Source organism: Eretmochelys imbricata, chromosome 5, assembly GCF_965152235.1.
Source record: "Eretmochelys imbricata isolate rEreImb1 chromosome 5, rEreImb1.hap1, whole genome shotgun sequence".
Classification (NCBI taxonomy): domain Eukaryota; kingdom Metazoa; phylum Chordata; order Testudines; family Cheloniidae; genus Eretmochelys; species Eretmochelys imbricata.
In genome coordinates, this window is record NC_135576.1 from 27,747,396 (window position 1) to 27,769,308 (window position 21,913).

A 21,913-nucleotide genomic window follows, 5' to 3' on the forward strand; every position below is an offset into this window, starting at 1 on the left:
ACACCAAGTACTTCAGCTTTTACCACATCACCTGTCACTATTTTGCCTCCCCCATTCAGTAAGGGTCCCACAATTCCCTTAACCTTCTTGTTGTTAACACACCTGTAGAAACCCTTCTTATTACCCTTTACATCCCTTGCTAGATGCAATTCCAATTGTGCCTTGGCCTTCCTGATTAAGCCCTGCATGCTCTAGCAATATTTCTAGACACCTCCCTAGTCATCTGTCCAAATTTCCACTTCTTGTAAGATTCCTTTTTGAGTTTAGACTCACCGAAGATTTCACTGTTAAGCCAAGCTGGTCGCCTGCCATGTTTGCTATTCTTTCTGCACTTCAGGATGGTTTGTTCCTGTGCCCTCAATAAGGCTTCATTAAAATACAGACAGCTCTCCTGGATTCCTTGCCCCCTCATATTAGCCTCCCAGGGTATCCTGCCCATCAGTTCCCTAAGTCTGCTTCTCTGAAGTCCAGGGTCCGTATTTTGCTACTCTCCTTTCTTCCTTTTTTCAGGATCCTGAACTCGACCATTTCATGGTCACTGCTGCCTAGGCTGCCACCCACTTCTACTTCCCCTACCAATTCTTCCCTGTTTGTAAGCAGCAGGTCAAGAGAAGCACAGCCCCATGTCAGTTCCTCCAGCACTTGTACCAGGAAGTTGTCCCCACACCCTCCAAAAACTCCAATCAGGAAACCCAAATGCACAGTGCACTTCAACTGCTTTGAGCCACAAGTTGCAACAGCCACTTTTATTACACTAAAAGAGTATGGTACGAATTTGATGGCATCACAAGCTGTGTCAGAGAGAAGTCTGTTTTTATACCTCTTGGGAGTTTCTGAACCCTTCCATTCATCTACAACCCTACTTTTTGGTGTAGGGCAGTGGTTCTCAAACTAGGGCTGCCGCTTGTTCAGGGAAAGCTCCCGGTGGGCCAGGCCAGTTTGTTCACTTGCCGCATCCGCAGGTTTGGCTGATCATGGCTTCCACTGGCTGCAGTTCACCGCTCCAGGCCAATGGGGGCTGCAGATAGCGACACGGGCCAAGAAATGTGCTGGCTGCCCTTCCTGCAGCCCCCATTGGCCTGGAGTGGTGAACCATGGCCAGTGGGAGCCGCAATTGGCCGAACCTGTGGACACAGCAGGTAAACAAACCAGCCCGGCTCGCCAGGGGCTTTCCCTGAACAAGCGGTGGCCCTAGTTTGAGAACCACTGGTGTAGAGGGAGCACTTGTGAACTTGTAATCACTGAAACTACAGATTCTTAATCCAGTAGATAAGAACTCAAAACCCTGTTTGAATGATTTTTATCCTTTTTATTCACACATTTCTTTGGTGGCACCCACTCTGCCCACAGACATCAGAATTTTCTGTGCTTGATGGTGGCTCTGCCAGAGGGTGAAAAAAAAAATCTATTTTTAGGACAGAAACGAACTTCCTGTTCTTATCAAACTCAAAAAATAAGTTTCTTTCTTGTTTATGTAGCATTTACACTTAGATAATTCTAATCTCCCAGATGTTAGCTAATAGGAAAAACCTAACCATTCTGGTTTTGAATTGAGATAATCCCACTTGATTTGGGGGTAATTATAATTCTTTGATCCCCACTATAGTGGGGATCAATTCACTGGATGTTATAGACCACTGGCATTAAATAGCCTCCCCTAAACTGTCCCAGATTCTTCTGAAGGGAAGGAGGAAATTCTGCCCTTTTATGAGAGAAATGTTGCAATTGTTTGTGGGATGCCACAGTAAGAGTTTTTTTTCTGAATTCTGATGAGCTGGAAGGGTGTTATTTGGCTCTTTTGTTTATTTGGCTCTTTTGTTTAGCTGACTTTGATAAATTAGTGTAAAGTATTTCAAATAAAGAGGAAGAACTTTTGATGTGTGTGTCATGATAAGGAGCTCTGGATGGGACTGCTGGTCCAGGACAGATTTCTGAAAAGGAAGTCTGGACAAAAATTGTTGAGAATTATCCAAAGGGGCAAAAATCTCACTACACACTGCAGACTCTCCAAATTCTCTGTAAAGGCTAAGCCTGCATGAAGCGGGTGTCAAGAGATTCAGAGCCGGCCTGGAAGAGAGAGATTTGTCAGTGGTACTGAGGATGATCAGCTCTAATTTAGGACCTTCTGTGCTTTGTACAATGGTAGATGTAACTTCACTTGTGGTATGAAGAGCTCTTCCTGTAGTGAAGGGAACCGTGGGTGAAGCTGATCTGCTTGACTGCATCGACACAGACAGCACTGATGCATAGCTCAGGCACTCAGAGGAACTCAATTCAAGTTTCAACTTCAAGGATGCACACTTTAAAGACTTCGGATTGGCTTCTGGACAGGTTTCAAGGAGTCCTTTGTCTAACCGCTCTTATGCTCAAATAAATTGGTTAGTCCCTAAGGTGCCACAAGTACTCCTTTTCTTTCTGCATGAGAATGAAGCAGATTTGACAACCTTCACTGTTGTTGGAACCAGTGGCATGAACAGGTATAAAAAATTGGCCACTTTTGGAGGGGCACTTTGTGTCCCTGCAACCAGAGGAGCTGCCTTTCCTTCCTCCACCCCCACCCCAACTCCTGCGTCCAGAGGAGCTGCCTCTCCCCGCCACGGCCCGGTGGAGTTGGCTCTCCCTCTCTCCCCCACGGCCCTGGGACTAGAGAAGTTGTCATCTCCTGCCCTGGACCAGCACTGAGGAGCTAGTTCTCCCCGCTACAGGAGGTGGAGCTGGCTCTCCTCCTTTCCCACAATGGCCCAAGGGCCAGTGGTGCTGGCTCTCCCTCCCTCCACCACCCAGGGGCCGAGCAGTTCGCTCTACCTGCCCCAGCGGAGTTCTGTGCCCAGGCTGATTTGTGGGGAACTGTGCCCCTGCTTGCCCCCCCCTTGTGCACACCCCTGGTTGGAACTTAATAAAAATTAGTTGATGAACATGTAGTAATAGAATCCAGATCATTTTCTTAACTATGTTGGTTTTACAGTGACAGGAATAAATATTTTAGTCACTAAAGATAGCAGGTATAACTCAAATATACATAATGCGAAAAAGTGTCATAATTCCTATTCATTTCCTTTTATCAGAGGATTTTGGTATTTAACATAGAACAACTTAAGTTACCTGTATCATCCTTTCCATCACAGATTTCTGAATGACATTTCAGTCAGGTTTTTCCTTCCCCAACAACACTCGCTGAAACTGTCAGCGAGGAGACTATATTTTCAAGCCCATATAATCACCCCCTTAAAGTAGGAGTTTTGGAGTAAGTATGGAATAAATGTAACTGGAAAGGGATTAGCTTGATCAAAAAAGATACTAAATACACTTTTAAAAACATTAGTCAATTTCCATACAAAATCAGGATCTAATATACTACCAAGGCATTTATATACCGCTCACTATTTTGGTGTTTGTGCACCAGTTACCTGGACTGAAGTGAAAACTATAAATCATAGCACCGTGAATCAACAGTAAATATAAGTAGGAAAAAAAAGGCCTCTTACCTAACCCTCTCTGTTCTAGTCTACCCAAATTCTGCTTTTGAAATATTTCTTGCCTCCTGTTAAGACCAAGCCACAACTCTTCTCTCTGAACTGCTCTACTGGCTATCCATTGCTCTGTGTATTTCTGCCTTACATTAAAAGGTACATTTCTACTTATAACCGAATTAGTCTCCTTTCACTTTCCCCAGATCTCTGGAAACACTCCCTCTATGTCCTCCCCCCCGCAAACATCTCCATTCCTTTTTCCGTGCAACTCCATTCCCCTCTCAAACCTATTCCAGCTTTGTGCAAGTCATTCAAATTTCTACTAAAACTCACTTCTGTCACAAAACCCATGAGTGAATTAAACAAACAAAAATTCAGCCACCAAGAGGTAAGTGAACTAATGCATGATCTTGTTTGTTCTCTCTCGCCATGGTGTCACATCTAAATTCTGAATCATAAATTCTTCGCAGCAGGGACTACTGTGAGGGTCCTAACAAACATCTGGCATAGTAAAAATAAAATAATCATTAAAAGAAATGACCACTGAACAAGCTGTACCAGTTAAGTTCTTACCTTAGTAAAATTATTCAAGTGGCCTAGTTTTCTCATATTTGAAACACCTTGTAATTTGGCCACATTTTGGAGAATCTCCCTCAAGTTATCATAGGGTTCTGCAAAAGAAACAGATTATTGGTAGATATGATTCAGAAAAACAAGCATTCACCACATATTTTCCCAAACATAATAGGTACCCTGTTTATTTTTCCGGCTTTTGGTTAAGGATCTAGCCTGTTTTTCTTCAAAGAGTTCCGATTTGGCTTACACCTAGAACCGCAATATGCGTATTTGCGTTCCCAGAATAAGTGGCACAAGCCCAAGAAGTGGACACACACCTATTTCAAAGGAAAATTTTAGCAATACCCTGTTATTAAACAAACTTCAGCAATTTGTAAATCTAGATATTTATATATTCTCCAACACTACAATACCTGAGTACATCATAAATCTTAATGAATTTATCCTCAGCATCTCTGAGAGGGAAGTATTACTTGCTTTTTACAGACTGTGAATTAAAGCACAACGAATGAGCAATTTGTTCAGCGTCACTCAGGAATTTTGTGGTCAAATTAGGAAGTGACCCTGATCTCCCAAATACTAGTGCAGTGCCTTAGCCAGAGGCTATTCTTCCATGATACCAAATTGTAGGCATGCATTGTTTAACAGAAGCTGTACAACATTCAATAAAATATTCACCTTCTTAACTTTTCTGATATTAATACCTTATATTTCCCAACCAACCACTACCCCAGGCCATACCACGGCCAGAGAGGGACCCGCTAGGAAGCAGCGGCAAGAAGGAGTTTGCCTGGAGGTGGATCTATTGTAATCAAGACTCAGGGAACTGCTTTTCTAAAGCAGCCAGGACCGGCTACAACTGAGAACATGGGACATTAGCCCTTTCAAGTAATCCTATCACAGACTGGAAAAGCATTATTAGTGAAATATGTAATGCATTTTCTACTGTCTTAGTGAAACTTGCAGCTGGAAAAAAAGGACAGCAAGCACCTTCTGACCAGCCAGCTCCGTGCAAAGCAGTTTGAAAATGACTGCTCTAATCACAGAGAGCGCTATCCCCCATAACTCCATAAACACATTACTGGTCTCTGTCGTTCAAAAAGATTTACTGCGGATCACAAAATCTGAATAAATGGACAAGTCTCTACTCAAGACATATCCTGAACTGATGTAGAAGAACAGGGCAAGAGCCTGCCCTACCACTAGGAGATGCAACCTTTACTCCTAAAAAATTTACTCCAGCAGTCTAACTTCCAACTGAACAGTCAGTAAGCACCATCAATTAGGTAACTGGTCAAACACATACATGATAGCTTGGGGAGAGAGTGTATGGTAGAATGTTATGCATCAGGGTTAAACCAAATAAAACCCACTAAACAAACTGAGGTCGATATAAAACATTTCTACACATATATTTGGATACCACATCAAAAGCATTTACTTTTGAGAGGATCATACAATTTAAAGATGGAAGAGATTCTATTGGCAGGTCCATCATGATCCAAGTTCAGGATTATTCTGTATAGTTTATTTTTCTAGCATTTTATCCAGTTTTAGATGCTTCAAGCTGTCAAAGCCATAACAAAGGAAAATTAAAGAGAATGATGCTAGGGTATAGTTATGGTACTGCTTTCAGTTTAGGTCATAACCCCTCATTTCAGGGCTTACACCGAAGGGGGAAACTACCTCCCTGTTATTTGTCTTCTCTGAAAATATAATTTAACTGACTCCTATTCTTTTTGGTTTTGCTTTTAGCATGGCATAGGTGGGAATTTCCCTAGCTCACAAAAGCTTTTGGACCTGTAACACACAGCTGCCAATACCGCCGAGCCTTCTAAAATGTTCATCTTCAGTTCTCTGATAAACGGGGAGCAAAGAATGCCGTAAATTATCAGACTTAAGCCGATAAAGTTTAAACTTTGAGAGGAAGGAAGGTGGACAAATAGGAATTTAGTTATATCTTCAGAGAGGATGAATTATAGGCAAGTACGTTTCTCTAATGATACAGTCATTCTTATTCATACAGAGTACAAAGCTTGAAAAAAATTTTGCTAAACTAATTTTCTAGCTTACCGAGGGGCCAGAAAGCATCCCAAGCTTTTCATGCAACTCAGAGTCCTGGATACTTTCCAAAACCCCTACCATCAAACAGGGGGAAAAAAAAAAAAAAAACACACACACAAATCCCCCAGTAAGATCTCATTGCAGCACAATCTTGCTGTCCTGGAGAAGGGACTCCAGTATACAAGCTACAATATAAGCAGGAAATTGAGAGGACAAGTGGTCTTTTCTATTACTAAACTACAAAGATGAGTAAAACAATTTGGTCCATTATGATCTGTTCATACCAGCAATATACAATTGCAGAAGGACCAGGCTGATAAAGAATTACAGAATGCCACCTCAGAATACACTTGTTCAGGAGAGAAGTATGAAGTAGTCAGCATGTAGGTCAAACATCGTCAACTCAAACCTTAGTTCCAATCAATACTCACAGGGAACGGATTCCAACTAGGTAAAAGAGGTATGGCTCATTTTTATATCATTACCAGAAATGAACTTGAATAGAAGGGCGTAAGATGAGAGAAATACCAGTGGGAGGGGTGGGGTAAAACACAGAGTGAGCAGTTTATGGAAAGTAATCTGGCTCAGCCTGACTACAGCCATTCTTTTCCTACCTGCAACTGAGATATAAATCCTCACCCTAACCAGATCTGAGGTTCTGCAGCTAACTGGATTCCCGTTGAATCAAAGATCCAAAATTCAGTGCAGAACTTTCTCCTTGACATCCCTGTAAATTCTTATATCATGGCAGCAGGGGGAAGTCCAGAACTGGTGTGTGTATATTTGCAGAATAATGGATTGAAATTTCCTATAAATAATAGGAAAAGGTAGGAAGATTGATTGGCAGTGTTGCCAACTCTCACGATTTTATCATGAGTGTCACAATGTTTAGTTTTCCTGAAACACTAGCTCCTAGAATCAATCCTTCATTAAAAAAAGTGTTTTAGCCCTCCTGGTTATGGAGAAAAGCTTGAAAATATGACAATCATAGAATCATAGACTTTAAGGTCAGAAGGGACCATTACGATCATCTAGTCTGACCTCCTGCACAACGCAGGCCACAGAATCTCACCCACCCATTCCTGTAACAAAACCCTGACCTATGTCTGAGCTACTGAAGTCCTCAAATTGTGGTTTAAAGACTTCAAGGTGCAGAGAATCCTCCAGCACATACGCTAAAAATGCAAAATCAGAAAGCAAGAAGAATCCATATTTTACAAAATTCTCATGACTTTTAAGCACTTGAGGATGGAGATACATTATGATTCAGGTGGGGTAAATGTGGTGAGTCAGAGATTCTATTCCCTAGCGTGTTCAAGATAACACCAAAGAGCTCTACTTCATAAAGCAGCCAGTGAAGGGATGGACCACACGCTGTAATCATCACACTAGCACCAGTGACACCACCTTCCCCTAGCAGATTTGGCAGCATTGTCTGACCACATGTAAAAATAATGTTCCAACCACTGTTCCTGTTAAGCATATACTGGCAGAACAAACAGGAAGCATGGTAGATTTCCACAAAAATGTCAATGACTCTATAAATAAGTTAATTGATTAATGTGTAATTTCACACACATCCCTTCCAAGATGCTTGATCAGTAGTTAATACAATAACCAGTGCATGTATTGTGAGTATATTTACAGTAGAAACAGCAGGCTGAAGCACCAGCCAATATCACTTCTATCAAAGGATCCTACAAAACTAGTCTAAAGCAGAACTACCCAAACTTCCCCTTCTACACTGGAGTCTCATAACAGCCCCGCTGCTAACCCACTCCCATCTACTGCAGAAAGTGACTCACCCAAGAGGTTTCAGAGTAACAGCCATGTTAGTCTGTATTCGCAAAAAGAAAAGAAGTACTTGTGGCACCTTAGAGATTAACCAATTTATCTGAGCATGAGCTTTCGTGAGCTACAGCTCACTTCATCGGATGCATACCGTGGAAACTGCAGAAGACATTATATATACACACACACAGAGACCATGATCTCATGGTCATCTTTCATGGTCTCTGTGTGTATATAATGTCTTCTGCAGTTTCCACGGTATGCATCCGATGAAGTGAGCTGTAGCTCACGAAAGCTCATGCTCAAATAAATTGGTTAGTCTCTAAGGTGCCACAAGTACTCCTTTTCTTTTCACCCAAGAGGAGCACAGTGGTGGCAGCATTTAGCTGGCTCCACCCCCGGAGGTGCCCAGGGCAGAGTGGCATGGAATGGACAAGGGGTCCTTGCCTTCCCCCCCTCTTGCCAGAGCCTCTGACTCCCACAGGCTCAGGACAGTTTAAAAATACCCAGGGCTGTTGACCAGTGGGCATCCAGGACTGGGCAGCAGCAGGAAGAGCACTCAAGGAGTTCCCAGAAATCACGGAGGGGAGAGCAGCAGGCGGCTGCTCCCTGGGGAGGGCTGGAAGGGGCTATGCTCTCCCCATCTCCTTTACCACCTCTGGTAAAGGAAGGGTCCTGTCCTGCCTTGGACCGGACACTTGGCTGGCCGGAGCCCTGTGGAAACCTCACTCCCTGACCCCTGATAACCTCACGGCACCCTGCCCAGGGGCGAAAGTGCCTCACAGTTTGAAAACAAAATGGTCTAAAGTGCTAAAAGTGAGCTCAAACAGAAACTTCCCTAAAGTCTTCTCTCAAGTAATAAAACTAAAGGTCAGGAACTCCTTTCACCTCACAACATTGTATTTAGAGACATAAAATGGGTGAGGGCATATCTTTTATTGGACCAGCTTGTCTCTCTAATATCCTGGGACTAATTTACAACTACAATTCATGCAAAAGTTCATTTAACAACTCCGACTAAAAATTATATAAATTTTTTTTCTTCCTCTCACTTTAAGAGGACCACAGAATTAACAACCCCAGACAACCACTGTGTTATACCTGAATCACATGAAGATTATACAAAGTATTTGGGTGCAATGGAGTTGTTCGCAAACAAGCCTCCGAGAACAGCCTTCCAAACTCGATGCTGTCCACAGGAATTAAGCAGAGCATAAAGGAATAATTTGACTAGAAACATTCAATGGAATTGAATCAATCACTGGTCAGAGTTAAGTAGATAGATGTAAATTATTTTTTGAAAGTGAAAGTTCTTTACAAGTACTCATAGCTTATCAAGGTGTTCATGCAAGTTTGGAAGATCGTCACATATCAGGCTCATTAAGAAGTCAATAAACAATGTTTTATCAGTAAACAATGCAATCTGAGGCACTGCATGTGAATGAAGGCATAACCTTCACTATCAGTTTATTAAGGTAATGTCTGAAGGGAAAACTATTCACATTGACAATAAGCACTCTGAATTCACACCCACATGCATGTGAAGTCCAGAATTCAGAAACTACTCCAAAAATTTGAGTTCCCTCACTCTAGTAGGCAATGCATCTGACTTCTAAGATTTATAGGCGTTGTTCTCCAAGACACACCATGCTGCCCTTTTCATAGATGTGAATAGATTAAGGATTATTTGTTCTTTGTCCCCAATCAAGGATCAGAATCCAATTGTGATAGATTTGTGATAGATCTGTACACACAATTAAAAGAATCTCTGAAGACTTTACATTGAGTATATGATTCCCAGACAGAAAAGATGGAGTTTAGTAGAGAGCATGTATCAGTAATTTAAGAGTAAAAAAATATATTAAAGGGATGCAATTACCACACAAAACAAAACACACCACACAGCATAACTCTACATTTCCTGGGTTTAAGATTACACTTAAAAGAAATCCAAATATGTTAAAAATACACAGTTAATGACCGAAACACACTTAACTCTGCCCTGCAGTGACAATGACTGCACCACAAGTAAGGTGGGGCAGAGTTTGTCTGGGGCTCTGGTTTATGGTGGGGGTGGGGGGGGAGAGAAAGAGGTCAAAAACTGCTGTAAAAAAGATGCTCGGTGGACAGCTTTGCAGCAATGACTCCCCCCTCCCAGGAATGTGAGGTCCAAAGGGCATAAAGGTATGAAACTTGGGTGGGGCAAGTGTGTCTTCCCCTAGTGGAAGCAAATGGCAGGCTGGGTTAGGACCTGCTGTGAGTACTACACTAGTCGCTCCTTTTAAAGGGGGGGCTGGGAAGGAATTTTTCCCACACCACCTGAATTTGACTTCGGCAGAGTGAGGTTTTTTCACTTTCTCCACAGTGGGTGTAAGAGAACCTTTTCTGGTGAGAGAAAAAGGTGGTAGGCCATATGTCACAATTTAGGGCTTGGCTACACTTGTGAGTTAGAGCGCATTAAAGCAGCCCCGGGCACCCTAGCTCACTACCCATCCACACTGGCAAGGCACGTAGAGCGCTCTCACTCCACGGCTAGAGCGCTCTTGGTACTCCACCTCGGCAAGAAGATTAACACTTGGTGCGCCTTGGCTGAAATTTCCAGGCGTCAGCATGAACGAGGTGTTGCATTACTGCCTTCTGATCAACCTCCAGGAACGTCCCATAATCCCCTTAAATCAAGTGGCCACTCTTGTCATTGTTTTGGAATCACTGCAGGAATGCAGATATGCCCTTTGAAAGCTCTGTTTTGACAGCTGGCATGCTTATCTGCTCCGAGACAAAGCAAACCATTACTGTAGAATGGTGTGGGGGGTGCGGCGGGGGGTGTGTGTGTGCTGCTGTCTGAACTTACAAGACAGCATGCTGACATGCTCTCCTCCCCCCCACATACACACAACACACTCCCTGTCACACTCCACCCCATTTGAAAAGCACGTTGCAGCCACTTGCATGCTGGGATAGCTACCACTATGCACTGCTCTCTGTGGCCGTTGCAAGAGCTGCTAATGTGGCCACAGCAGTGCACTTGCAGCTGTCAGTGTGGACAGACTGCAGCGCTTTCCCTACTGCGCTCTACGAAGGCTGGTTTAACTCAAAGCGCTCTACATCTGCAAGTGTAGCCATGCCCTTACTTTGTAAGGTTGGGCGGATGTCCAGTGCAAGTACTCCATAGGGAAGGCAGCCAGTGACCAGATAAATGGCCTGTTAAAGGACTTAAAAGGAGGTAATGGATAAAAGAACAGAACGGGGGAGGGGATTGGGAACTTCTCTGATTGGTATGGCAGGGAACCAACCTCCCCTCTCCCCCCATTCTCATAGCCCACCTTAACCTTCTTATGAGGGTGGTGGATGGTAAGGTCCAAGCCAAGGATTAGCTGGGGGACCTGGATAGAAACAAAGGGGGGCTGGTGGAAATCCCGGAGAACTGATTTGAATAATCATGGATTTGCCTGCACTGTACACTCCATCTGCCGGGTAGTCCCAGACATCTATATAATAAAGTTGCAGCCTGATTAAGATCCATAACAAGTGTCTCATGTCCTTCTTGTGTTATACCCAGACAATGAAATACCTATAGGATTAGGATTAAGGCATTTTAATGTTTGTGGTCCCTGACTAGACTAAACCGATTTTTAAATACTGGATTTTTTTTTCATATACTCTCCCCTCACGCAGATGTGATGGAGCAGTAAAAAGCTCTCAAAGCTCACTGGTGAATCTGGATTTTAAATTGCAGTTAATATATTAGTTTAGAGAGCAGTACTATTAAAATGAGCATTATGTGAAATGGAGGTACTTCTATTAGATAATTGGGACAAAGAAAAAGATTAACAGGTGAATCAATTTAAAACAAGGCCATTTAAATCATGAAGTGGAAAGCCTCAATTTAAATGAGCTTTTCCATTTGTACTTCAGATATTTTGTAAAAAAGGCACACTCATTGACGGATATAACCATTAAATCATGTTGATTTACAATTAAGTAGAATCTTTATACTAGATTTGGTACATCTTTTTGTGACTAGAAGGGTACACTCTATCACATTTATTTAAGCAGTTACATAACTTAATATTTGCAAATTCTTACTAACTGTAAGTTTTTAGTATTTAGAAAATGAATAATTAACTTCTCTCTCATTATTTGTGTCAAGAGCATTAGGACAGTAACTGGAATTTAATTAAAGACACAAAACTGCATATAAAATGTATTTTTATTAAACAAAATAACCGTAAGCGTTTTGGATACATAACCATCTTTTATCAAAATATGTTTCACAATTACAACTAAATGATTTATTAAACAGAGAGATTAATTGTACTCATTGAATTAAACTGATTATTTCAGGGCAGCCTGGGAAACTTTTCAAATACATCTAAGTAAAAGTAATGGGAATGTAAGTTCCTACTTGCCCAAGTCTCTTGAAAATGAGCAGTCTCCTAAATTACTTAGGCTGTCCTTCAGACTTTTAAAAATAGTAGATTTCATCCCCTTCTCCCTCCTTGTTTTTATTCATAGACTGGATGAGGGAAAAAAAACAAAGCTTTCCAGCTTTTTCAACTCCCAATAGATTTTCCAACTTAGAATATTTTTTCATTTGAACTAATTCAATCTGTGCTGCTGAAGAGACTACTGCTGTCTAAAGCTGGTTTAGCACTTCAATAAACTCTGCGCAGGTGCTTAACTAATGACGTCTACCAGTCCAATGGTGTAACTTTTTTTAAAAACATTAGCAAAATCTGTGCTGCTTAAATAGTTCACCACCAGCCCTGAAATTTATTACGATTGGCATGACTGATGGGCATTAATTGTCACCAATGCCATAGCTGCATCATCTTGTCTAGGAGTTAGGCATCTACCCTAGTACTCTGGGTTGAAAATATTGGCAAGAAAAGGAGGAGTAAGTGCTTGATCCATCTGCTTCTTTACAGCCTGCAACAGAACTTTGTTGTTGGGTTTTTCCTTTCTTCAGTGTCTCTTGAAGTTCTTTCAAAATTGCAACAGAATCAACAATACAGCAACAATCTTTCTGCAATTTATCCAAGGCTATGAAAATATGTTTCAGTACAGTCAGGAGATCTTCCACATTTCTCTTTAGTCTGATGTTGACTACTGTGGTGTGATAGTTCCATCTGTGTTGTCATGATTTTCTTCACAAATTGTCATCAGAATTGGCCAGTTCTTAATAAATAGCTCAAAAATCAATCACTGAATTCCACTGCACATCTTGGGGGAGAATTAATTTGGATCTTCCGGCTCTCTTCAGTGAAGCTGAAGCAAAGTGATTGGTACCAAAGTATTCTGCAATTTCAACATTTTCCGTTTTTCTGGAGTTGTACTTAAGTTTTTGGCTAAAAGTTGTACCAAACAAGCTCCGCATCCATATATTATAAAAATTGCAGGTTCCCTTCATTATCTTCTTCTAGATTTCTTCTCATACATTTGCAACATTGTCAGTACAAAACTATGCACCTGACACTTTTTTTTGTTCACAGTTTGTTACAGCTTTTACTGCTACTTCTTTTAAGTATTATATTAGGAAATGTTCACACAGCATATCAATTGTTTCTGTAAAATAGACAGCCCCATCTTCTGTTATCACAAAATCACCTATGATTGGATTATTGTGTACACACTGCTCCACCCATCAAGACTCAGATTAATGAGTATCCTGTCAATGTTTTTTTCACACTGTTCAATTTCTCTTTCCTACACTGCATCAACCAACCTTCAAGTGACGTCTGCTCTTTTGGGTGGCGCATAGCCTGGTCGTAATGATTGAACCATGTCAATGAAATGTTTCTTCTGAAGATGATGAAAAGGAGAATTTGTTGCATTAATGAACCAAGCAATCTTTTCATCTATGGAGTCTTGATGGAATTTGCTGGTCCTGATTACAAACTCATCTGTGGTTATACTGGATGGCGAAGTCTTTTTTTTTCTTGGGGATGGGGGGGGGAGGAGGGATACAGGTAGTTTACCTTCTGATGTATGCTTACTTGCAATGCTGCTGGTGGTACCAGTAGATGACTCCAGCAGTAGACATGGCAGATGATGGGCATTCATAACCTCTTATGTCTAAGGTGGACCCTGAAACAAAAATGGTTAAAAAATAATGAAAGATTCCCCCTACTGCAGATGTTTGTACCAATGTTTAAATGATAGAATTTAATCAAAAAGTATTATAGGGAAATAGATAAATAGATAATCCTTATGATTTAAGTCTATTTAAATCCTTATCTCTAACAACATCCCAAACAGTTTGAAAGAACATTTAAAATATTAATATTCATGAACTGCCTAATACTTTTACTTTTAAATAGGAAAACTTCACCTAGGATATTTGATTATATTGAGCAATAAAAAAAATCTGAAAAAGTACAGCCGTAAGAGCAAAAATAGTAATTGATAAGTACTCCACAAACATACCAATTATAATTTGAAAATAAACATTTTGAAATTCATAAGTAATCCACCCAAAACACAAATTTATGACAATAATCTAAGCTATCTTTTATCATAGTAAAACACAGTAGGCAGTCGATAATAATGCAAAAATAATTTTACTAACCAGTTGACCCAGACTGTTCAGAGATGCACTTCATCTTCAAAGTCATTGCCTTCTGAAGAGCATTTTTCATAATGTTGTTTCATTCTGACAGCCAAGTCTTGCATCTCTTTGTTGCACTGTTTACATTTGGCATATGTTCCTTTTTACTTAGAGGTACAGGTATTTTCTTGAAAATATTCCCTACAGAATCTTTTTAGGACCTGCGGGCGTGACAGGCTTTTCTTTCCTCCCAGTCTCCAGATGTTCAAATCAACACTAGAGGCTGCTCTCTGAAGAATGTTGTCCTTTCTTCCCATAGTCCTGATTTGACACCAGTGCTGCTCCTTTCTGGTTGCATACATTGCTCCTTCTCCCCTTGTTACATAATTTCCCTGCCACACACAACCACTACCCCCAGAAAAAAACAAAACAAAAAACACTAACAATACAAGACTTCTGCTCATGTAACCCACATACCTTTTGCACTGCAGTATTTTATTTGCTTATAGGCCATTGAGATATTAATGCATGCCTGTTTGTTTATTTGTATCTCTGTGTACTCATGCAAGGAGACAGAGACTTCAAGAAACCATCCAGAAGCAAGGGCAGTGGTCTTCCATGAGTTGGAGAGCAAATTTTCATGGTGGGTGGAGACATAATTTGAGAATTAAGAAAATGAGAGCTCAGGTAGGGAAAAGCTATAAAAAAGTCCCGGCCCACAGGCCATCTGCAGCCCAAGAACCTCCCCAATGTGGTCTGTGGGGCTCCAGCAATTTTGGGGCCAGGTCTCTCCCTTGGCCCTGCCTGCTGCCCCCCAGACACTCTCCCTCACCTGCCTCCCCCCCCCCCAGTGCGCAATTTAGAATGGCCCAGGGCCGCGCCCACCAGCAGCAGAACAGCGGAGCTGAGCGGCTTCCTGCATGCTTGCTCCAAGTGGCTGCTGGCCCCTCCCTGCGGCCATGGGGCGGGGCTGTGCGTCCACACGCTGCCCCTGCCCTGAGCACCCCTGAGGCCAATGGGAAGCCGTGAGGTCGGTGCCAGGGGACAGCAGCACGCAGAGGCCCCCCCAGCCCGCCCTGCCTTGAAGGCCCAGGTAAGCGATGACCCCCCCCACCCCTCTCCCAGAGCCTTCACCCTCACCCCCTCCCACCCCCAAACTCCTTTCCAGAGCCTGCACCCCTCCTCCTTTCCACACACCCCTTCCCACCCCTAAACTCCCTCCCAGAGCCTGAAATCCCACCCCCTCCTCCTGAACCCCCACCCCTGCCCCAGCCCAGAGCCTGCACCCAGCATCCAAACTCCATCCCTAAGCCTGCACCCCAGATCCCTTCCCGCACCAAAACTTCCTCCCAGAGCCCAGCTTTTTAAAATTGGGAAAGAAACTTTCCCTTTGTCTATTGTTCTCTGGCTGCAGGGACACAAAGCAGCAATGCTATAAGTAGGAATGCTGTATAAGGTTTGAACCAGGTATGAAAAAGTATCTTCCATACCTAGAAGAAATTATTTGGATAGGGAATGTTTAGTTAGACACAATAAGCTTTATTTCTTATTTTGGCTTGTGGATCTCCTCTGTGCTGATGCTCTTGTTTGCTTACAAACTTTAAGCTGAACCCCCAAGAAAGCTAGTTTGGGTGCTTAATTTTTGGAATTACTCTTAAAAATCTAACAAAAGCCTAAATTCCAGATTTTTTTTCCTTTTTTGTTTAATAAAATTTACCTTTAAGAACAGGGATTGGATTTTTGTGTCTTAAGAGGTTTGTGCATGTTGTTGGATTAGGTGGTAGCAACAGCTAATTTCCTTTGTTCTCTTTCTCAACTCTTCCCCAGAGGGAGGGGTGAAAGGGCTTGAGGGTATCCCACAGGGAGGAATTCCCAAGTGCTCCTTCCTGGGTTCAAAGGGGGTTTTTTGCATTTGGGTGGTTGCAGCCTTTACCAAGCCAAGGTCAGAGAAAAGCTGTAACCTTGGGAGTTTAATACAAGCCTGGAGTGGCAAGTATTAATTTTTAAAATCCTTGCGAGCCCCCACCTTCTGTACTCAAAGTGACAGAGTGGGGATTCAGCCTTGACATGAGCATCCAAGTAAGGCCCAGGGACGATTGTAGATGTCCCAGCAACAGAGGGTGGTAGAAACAGTATTGTCTCAAGACCTCCCTTGCAGGCCTCCCCTGCTGTCATCTTTTACAGCTAACTCTGACTAGCAGGCTTAAGTCTTCCTGTCAATAGGTATCCAAGTAAAGTTTTCCAAATCTTGGGTCTACTGTATAAATAAATATACATTTAGAAGAGATAAATCACTCCTACATGAGACTCTGTACATTTAATAATAAGTTGTACAACTTACTGGGCGTGGATAACTAAAATCTGTATGAAAAATATAACATCATATGCAGTAGCCCGTTTAAAATTACCATAATTCTTATCTTTGTGTCTTTTAAAATATCCAATCTCTTGCCAGATTACTTTCTTCCTTTTTATTTTGTTTAAATCTAAGTTACATGTGCATACAAGGCACCCTAAGCTAATCATTTCTTTTCCTTTAAGTGTTCTCAGATTGGAACCTTTTTTGAACCAAATTCATAGGAAATCCAGAAAATTATTGGGTTTTACAGTTAAGTTATAAAGTCCCAAAAAAACAAACAAACCAAAAACAGATTTTATAATGGAAATGGTGACACAACTTTATTATATCAACTATAGCTACAGTATTTACCTTGAACAGAAACACAGAGAAAAGCCAGAAGACCTGTTGTTCAGGCAATCTCAGGCTGCCACATAGTTAACACTCAAGATACTTTTACATTTTGGAGAAGAGAAGGGGGAAATTGAATCAAGGCCATTCCTGAGCAGGTAAAGGACATCCCTAATGGCTGAAACAAATGCTAAACTTCAGGAATGCTGCTTTGAGAATGAAACTCTTAGTGCTGAGGGAGGATACCAGAGAATAGTTTTAAAATGAGAGAGTTTTGTGCTAAATTTAAAACGTCAACATGGTATCCTGCAAGCGGTCACACAGATATACAGAATAAAATCAGTTACAATACAGTTTTGGAAGATAGTATGGGCTACAGGTTGTATCCAGCATCTCTTATAATCTTGTTTTTACAGCGTTATAGTAAACTGATATTTTCAAAGCACTCAGAATGCACTATGTATTTGAAGCAAAGCAGTAAACTCGAGAACATTCAACAAAAGATCATAACTGAAGCCACAGAAGCCGTATATTGAATTGAACCATCTGAAAAGGTCCTATGCTCTTAATTGTTCAGTCCCTTTAAAGTTAATTATACAAACAAAAGTAGTGATCTTCTGAAATGTCAAATATTAATTTAAAGTAGGCTATAATTTATTATTATGAGTTATTACAATAAATCTCCTCCCCCTTTGCCAACTCTAGTCAGAAAATTCTAGCTCGTCCAACCATATCGGAAAAATGTTTAAAGCTAACTTGACAAAAATACATACTTCCCTTCAGTTAATATGAAATAGTCATTGTATCCGATCTACCAGACAAGCCTCCTTTCAAAAATACATAAAAGAAAAAAAATCCAACAACTTTAGGCCCTTCATAGTAGATATCAATTTTTGAAAAGTATCTATTTTTCAAATGTTGACATGGAATATCAATTGATATCAAGTAATTTAAGAATGTTAAATAAAACATACACGTTCTTTTTGAACCATAAAGCCAGACAAACCTAAGTTCAATTTTCTTATTAAGCTTAAGTATTTTTGTAGTTAGCAAATAAAAAAAATAGATTGGAACCACAGGCCAACAAGTACAACTACATTAGTAAAGGTACTCTGCAGTTCATCAGAACAATTGTAAAATCAAACATAGGCGTGCGTATGGGGTGTGCCGGTGAGCCCAGGCACACCCTAATGCAGGGGTGGGCAAGCTTGTCCTGCCCGGCCCGCCTGAGCTTTCGGCAGGGAGGCTCCCCCCGGACAGCGCTGCAGCAGCGTGTCTCCAGCGGGACCTGAGCTCCTGCTGCTCGGAGCCACGTGGTAAGGGGGTGGGGCTGCGAGTTCCAGCGGGCCGCTCCTGGACACTGCACACAGAGGCTCCAAGAGAGGGGGGAAGGTGAGGGTAAGCAGGCTAGGGCTGGGGGGGTTGGATAAGGGGCAGGGAGTCCCGGGGACAGTGGATTGGATCGTGGGAGTTCACGGGAGTCAGGAGGCGGGGTGGGGGGTGGATAGGAGTCGGGGCAGTCAGGGGACAGGGAGCAGGGGGAGTTGGCGGGGGCGGTCCCCGGGGTCACGGTTGGGGGAGGTTTTGGGCAGGTGGTCTGGGAACAAGGAGCAGGATGGGTCAGGGATTCTGAGGGGGGCAGGAAGTGGGTGGGGATTGGATGGGGGGCAGGGGCAGGCTGTTTGGGGAGGCAGAGCCTTCCCTACCTGGCCCTTCATACAATTTTGGAACCTCGATGTGGCCTTTTAATTTAATCGCCATACGCTCTATATAGAAAGCCCACATTCGCTCGCAGCATGCGCCCCCCACTACTGCGGCACCGCGTTACCATTAGTCCTCCCCTCCCCTCTGACTACTATTCTAGAAAATTCTTTGACCTATATAAGCAGCCGCGTCAGGCAAGCCCAGCACAGTGTCTACAGTATTTGTAATTTTTATCACGTGTACTCTACTGAAATAGCATAACAAGCCCGTGGCTTTAAGTTTTAATTCAATCGTATGTTCAAGCTGTTCATGTGAAAGAGCCTTTTTGAAACTAGCACATGTAAAAAAACAAACTAAGTAGTACAATGTCCCAACAGCACCTCGACTCACTCATGATTTTGTACATTGAACAAGAATTGGCTTAGTCAGTTAATTACAATGATGTGATTGAGGAATTTAAGTCCATAACATCTCATTCTCTACGACAGGAAGATGAAGAAACTTAATCTGTTTTGGTCAATTTGGGTTAGCTCATTATCTGGTTAAAGATAAAGACCATGAAAATTGACTGTATCTTTGTATACGGCTGGTTATCACTACAGCAAACATTTGGTATTTTGTGTCTCATTTTTTAAGTAAAGTTTAGTTTTTAATTTAAAAAATTAAGCTTAAAGAAACTAAAACTTAACTATTTTTATTCATCAAACAAACTAATGTCCTTTATGACTGAGTAGTCAATAAATGTTCGCCTTTAAAAAAATTCCCTGGGTGCACACACTAATGAAATGCGCTGCGCTAGGAAATCAAATCAAATTGTAAAATACATCCATGTTAGACAGACTAGTTAACCTCAATAGTTGCAAATTCCATTCTTACTCAGATAAAATTAAAACAGAAAAAACCCAAATCTGTGGTACATACAGACAAGCTTTAAGTCTGACTCCGACTTGCACTGTTCAGCTATTCAAAAATGAACGTTAAACCAAAAAAGATTCAAAGAGATCTGAAGTGTTAACAGAAGGAAAAAGGACTTCTAATGAAATATACAGCTTGAGCCCAATCCTATGAGGTACTGAGCACCCTCAACTCCCATAATGTCACTCAGGACCTTGGAGGGCCCAACCAAAGATTGGAACTCATAATCATATTAGCCATTATAACACTACCAATTACTTCACTCTCTCTGCAATAAGATTATCTTTGTACTTAACGTTTAAGGGTTTGTCTATACTGCAATTAAAAAACAATGCTGGTCCGGGCCAGCTGATTCACGCTCATGGGGCGCAGGCTAAGGGGCTGTTTAATTGTGGTGTAGACGTTTGGGCTCAGACTGGTGCCCAGGCTCTAGTACCCCACAAGGTGGGAGGGTCCCATAGCTCAGGCCTGAGCACAAATGTCTACACCGCAATTAAACAGACTCGTAGCCCAAACCCCACAAGCCTGAGTCAGCTAGTACAGGCCAGCTGTCGGTGTCTAACTGTAGTGTACATAGGCACCAACTCTGTGGGTGATCCAGGGCTGGAGCACCAATGGCGGAGGGAATGGTGGCTGCTGAGCACCCACTGGCAGCCTCCCCACCTCCCCCATTCCCTGCCAGCACCTCCCGGCGAGCCCCGCAGATCAGCCCTTCACCCTCCACAATGAATATAAATAAGTCAAAATACCGAACACAAAACCATCTGATGCACACCTTCCTGCAATCCTGAAGGTTTCAACTGCTCAGTCACTGAGGCCAAACATCAACAAACAGACAGAACTGAAGCGTTGCCAGGTGTCTGGCAAACACTAAAAACTCTCTGGCAGGCAAAGAATTAATTGCATAAAGTTGTATGACAGTTTTATTATTTCTAAGAAATTCGAAATAAAATACACAATATAAACGTTTTCTTTTCTGAACACCATCTTCAGTGACATTATTGGCCCGCTGGGAGAATTTGAGGACTGGCACTGGCCCTAAGGTAAATTGAGTTTGAGACCCCTGCCCTAGATTGTGGTGGACCTACTGAAAACTAGCACCACCTCCTCAAGTGCACTCAAAGAAATGGACTGCCTGGGCTCTGATTCATCCTGCTGCAGACAAGACAGGCCTGGTTTCTCCTTGGCTCAACACTTAAGCATCACCAGACACAGGAAGAATTATGACTGTCCAGTCCCATTTCTGCCTACTAAACTCGTCTCCCCCTTCAGAGAAGTAGGAATAACAATCTCCTGCTTTGATAGGAATTGGGACAGAGGGTAAGAGAAGAGAAAACAGATCCAATCTGCACCTCTTCTTCCCCTCCTCCCTTCACACCAACGGAACTTCAAAACAGTTACCCACAGCATCAAGGAGAAGTAAAGGCTACTATTTCACTGGAGAAAAATAGAAGAAACTGAAGTCCAGGTGACCTGTCTGGAGAAATAACTAACCCTTTATAAAGTATCACTTATACTTTAAAGTCATGTGTTAATTAGTTCTCTTGGGATAGGCCTTTCTGGCTTACTCCATTTAAGGTTTACTAGCATTGCTTTCCTGGACCTAATCCTGCAAACCCTTACTCCCATAAATCATTTCTAATAGTAATTTCAATGAGTCTGTCATGAGTAAGGATTAGTTTTGTGACAAGACCCCCCCCCACTCATCCTGCACACACTTTTGTATGTGCATAACTCTACAGACAAAAAAACAAAACAAAAAACCTGGAATCATCCTTGTGGAACCTTAGATACTAACAAATTTATTTGGGCATAAGCTTGTGAGCTAAAACCCACCTCATCAGATGCATGGAGTGAAAAACACAGTAAGCAGTACAGGTCTTTTCTTGTGCTGTAATATATATACACTGCTTACTGTATTTTTCACTCCATGCATCTGATGAAGTGTGTTTTAGCCCAGATTCTAACTTTCCAACGTGCTGGGGGGTGCTCACTGCTCGACTGCAACTGCTCAACCCCCTGCTCTGCTGCAGTGGGAGTGCCGTAACCACACAAGGCACATTCAAGTGCTGCCACGGCAGTGCTTTAGTGTTGCCCAATGTAGACTAGCTCTAAGAAAGGGGTGGGCAGTGGGAGGGGGAGAAGAGGAATAAAAAG

General features: G+C 42.2%; 1 protein-coding gene across 4 annotated transcripts in view; it reads right to left on the bottom strand.

Moving 5' to 3' along the window:
• Positions 1–21,913, bottom strand: part of RICTOR (RPTOR independent companion of MTOR complex 2) — a 189,240-nt gene that overhangs the window by 146,427 nt on the left and 20,900 nt on the right. For 2 of the 4 annotated variants that reach the window (XM_077816775.1, XM_077816780.1), the window contains one exon: positions 4,044–4,141. In XM_077816775.1, the coding sequence (XP_077672901.1) occupies positions 4,044–4,141 (98 nt within the window). Of the gene's footprint in view, positions 1–4,043; positions 4,142–13,879; positions 13,989–21,913 lie in introns of all 4 variants that reach the window. The other 2 variants (XM_077816777.1, XM_077816776.1) reach the window with 2 other exon arrangements.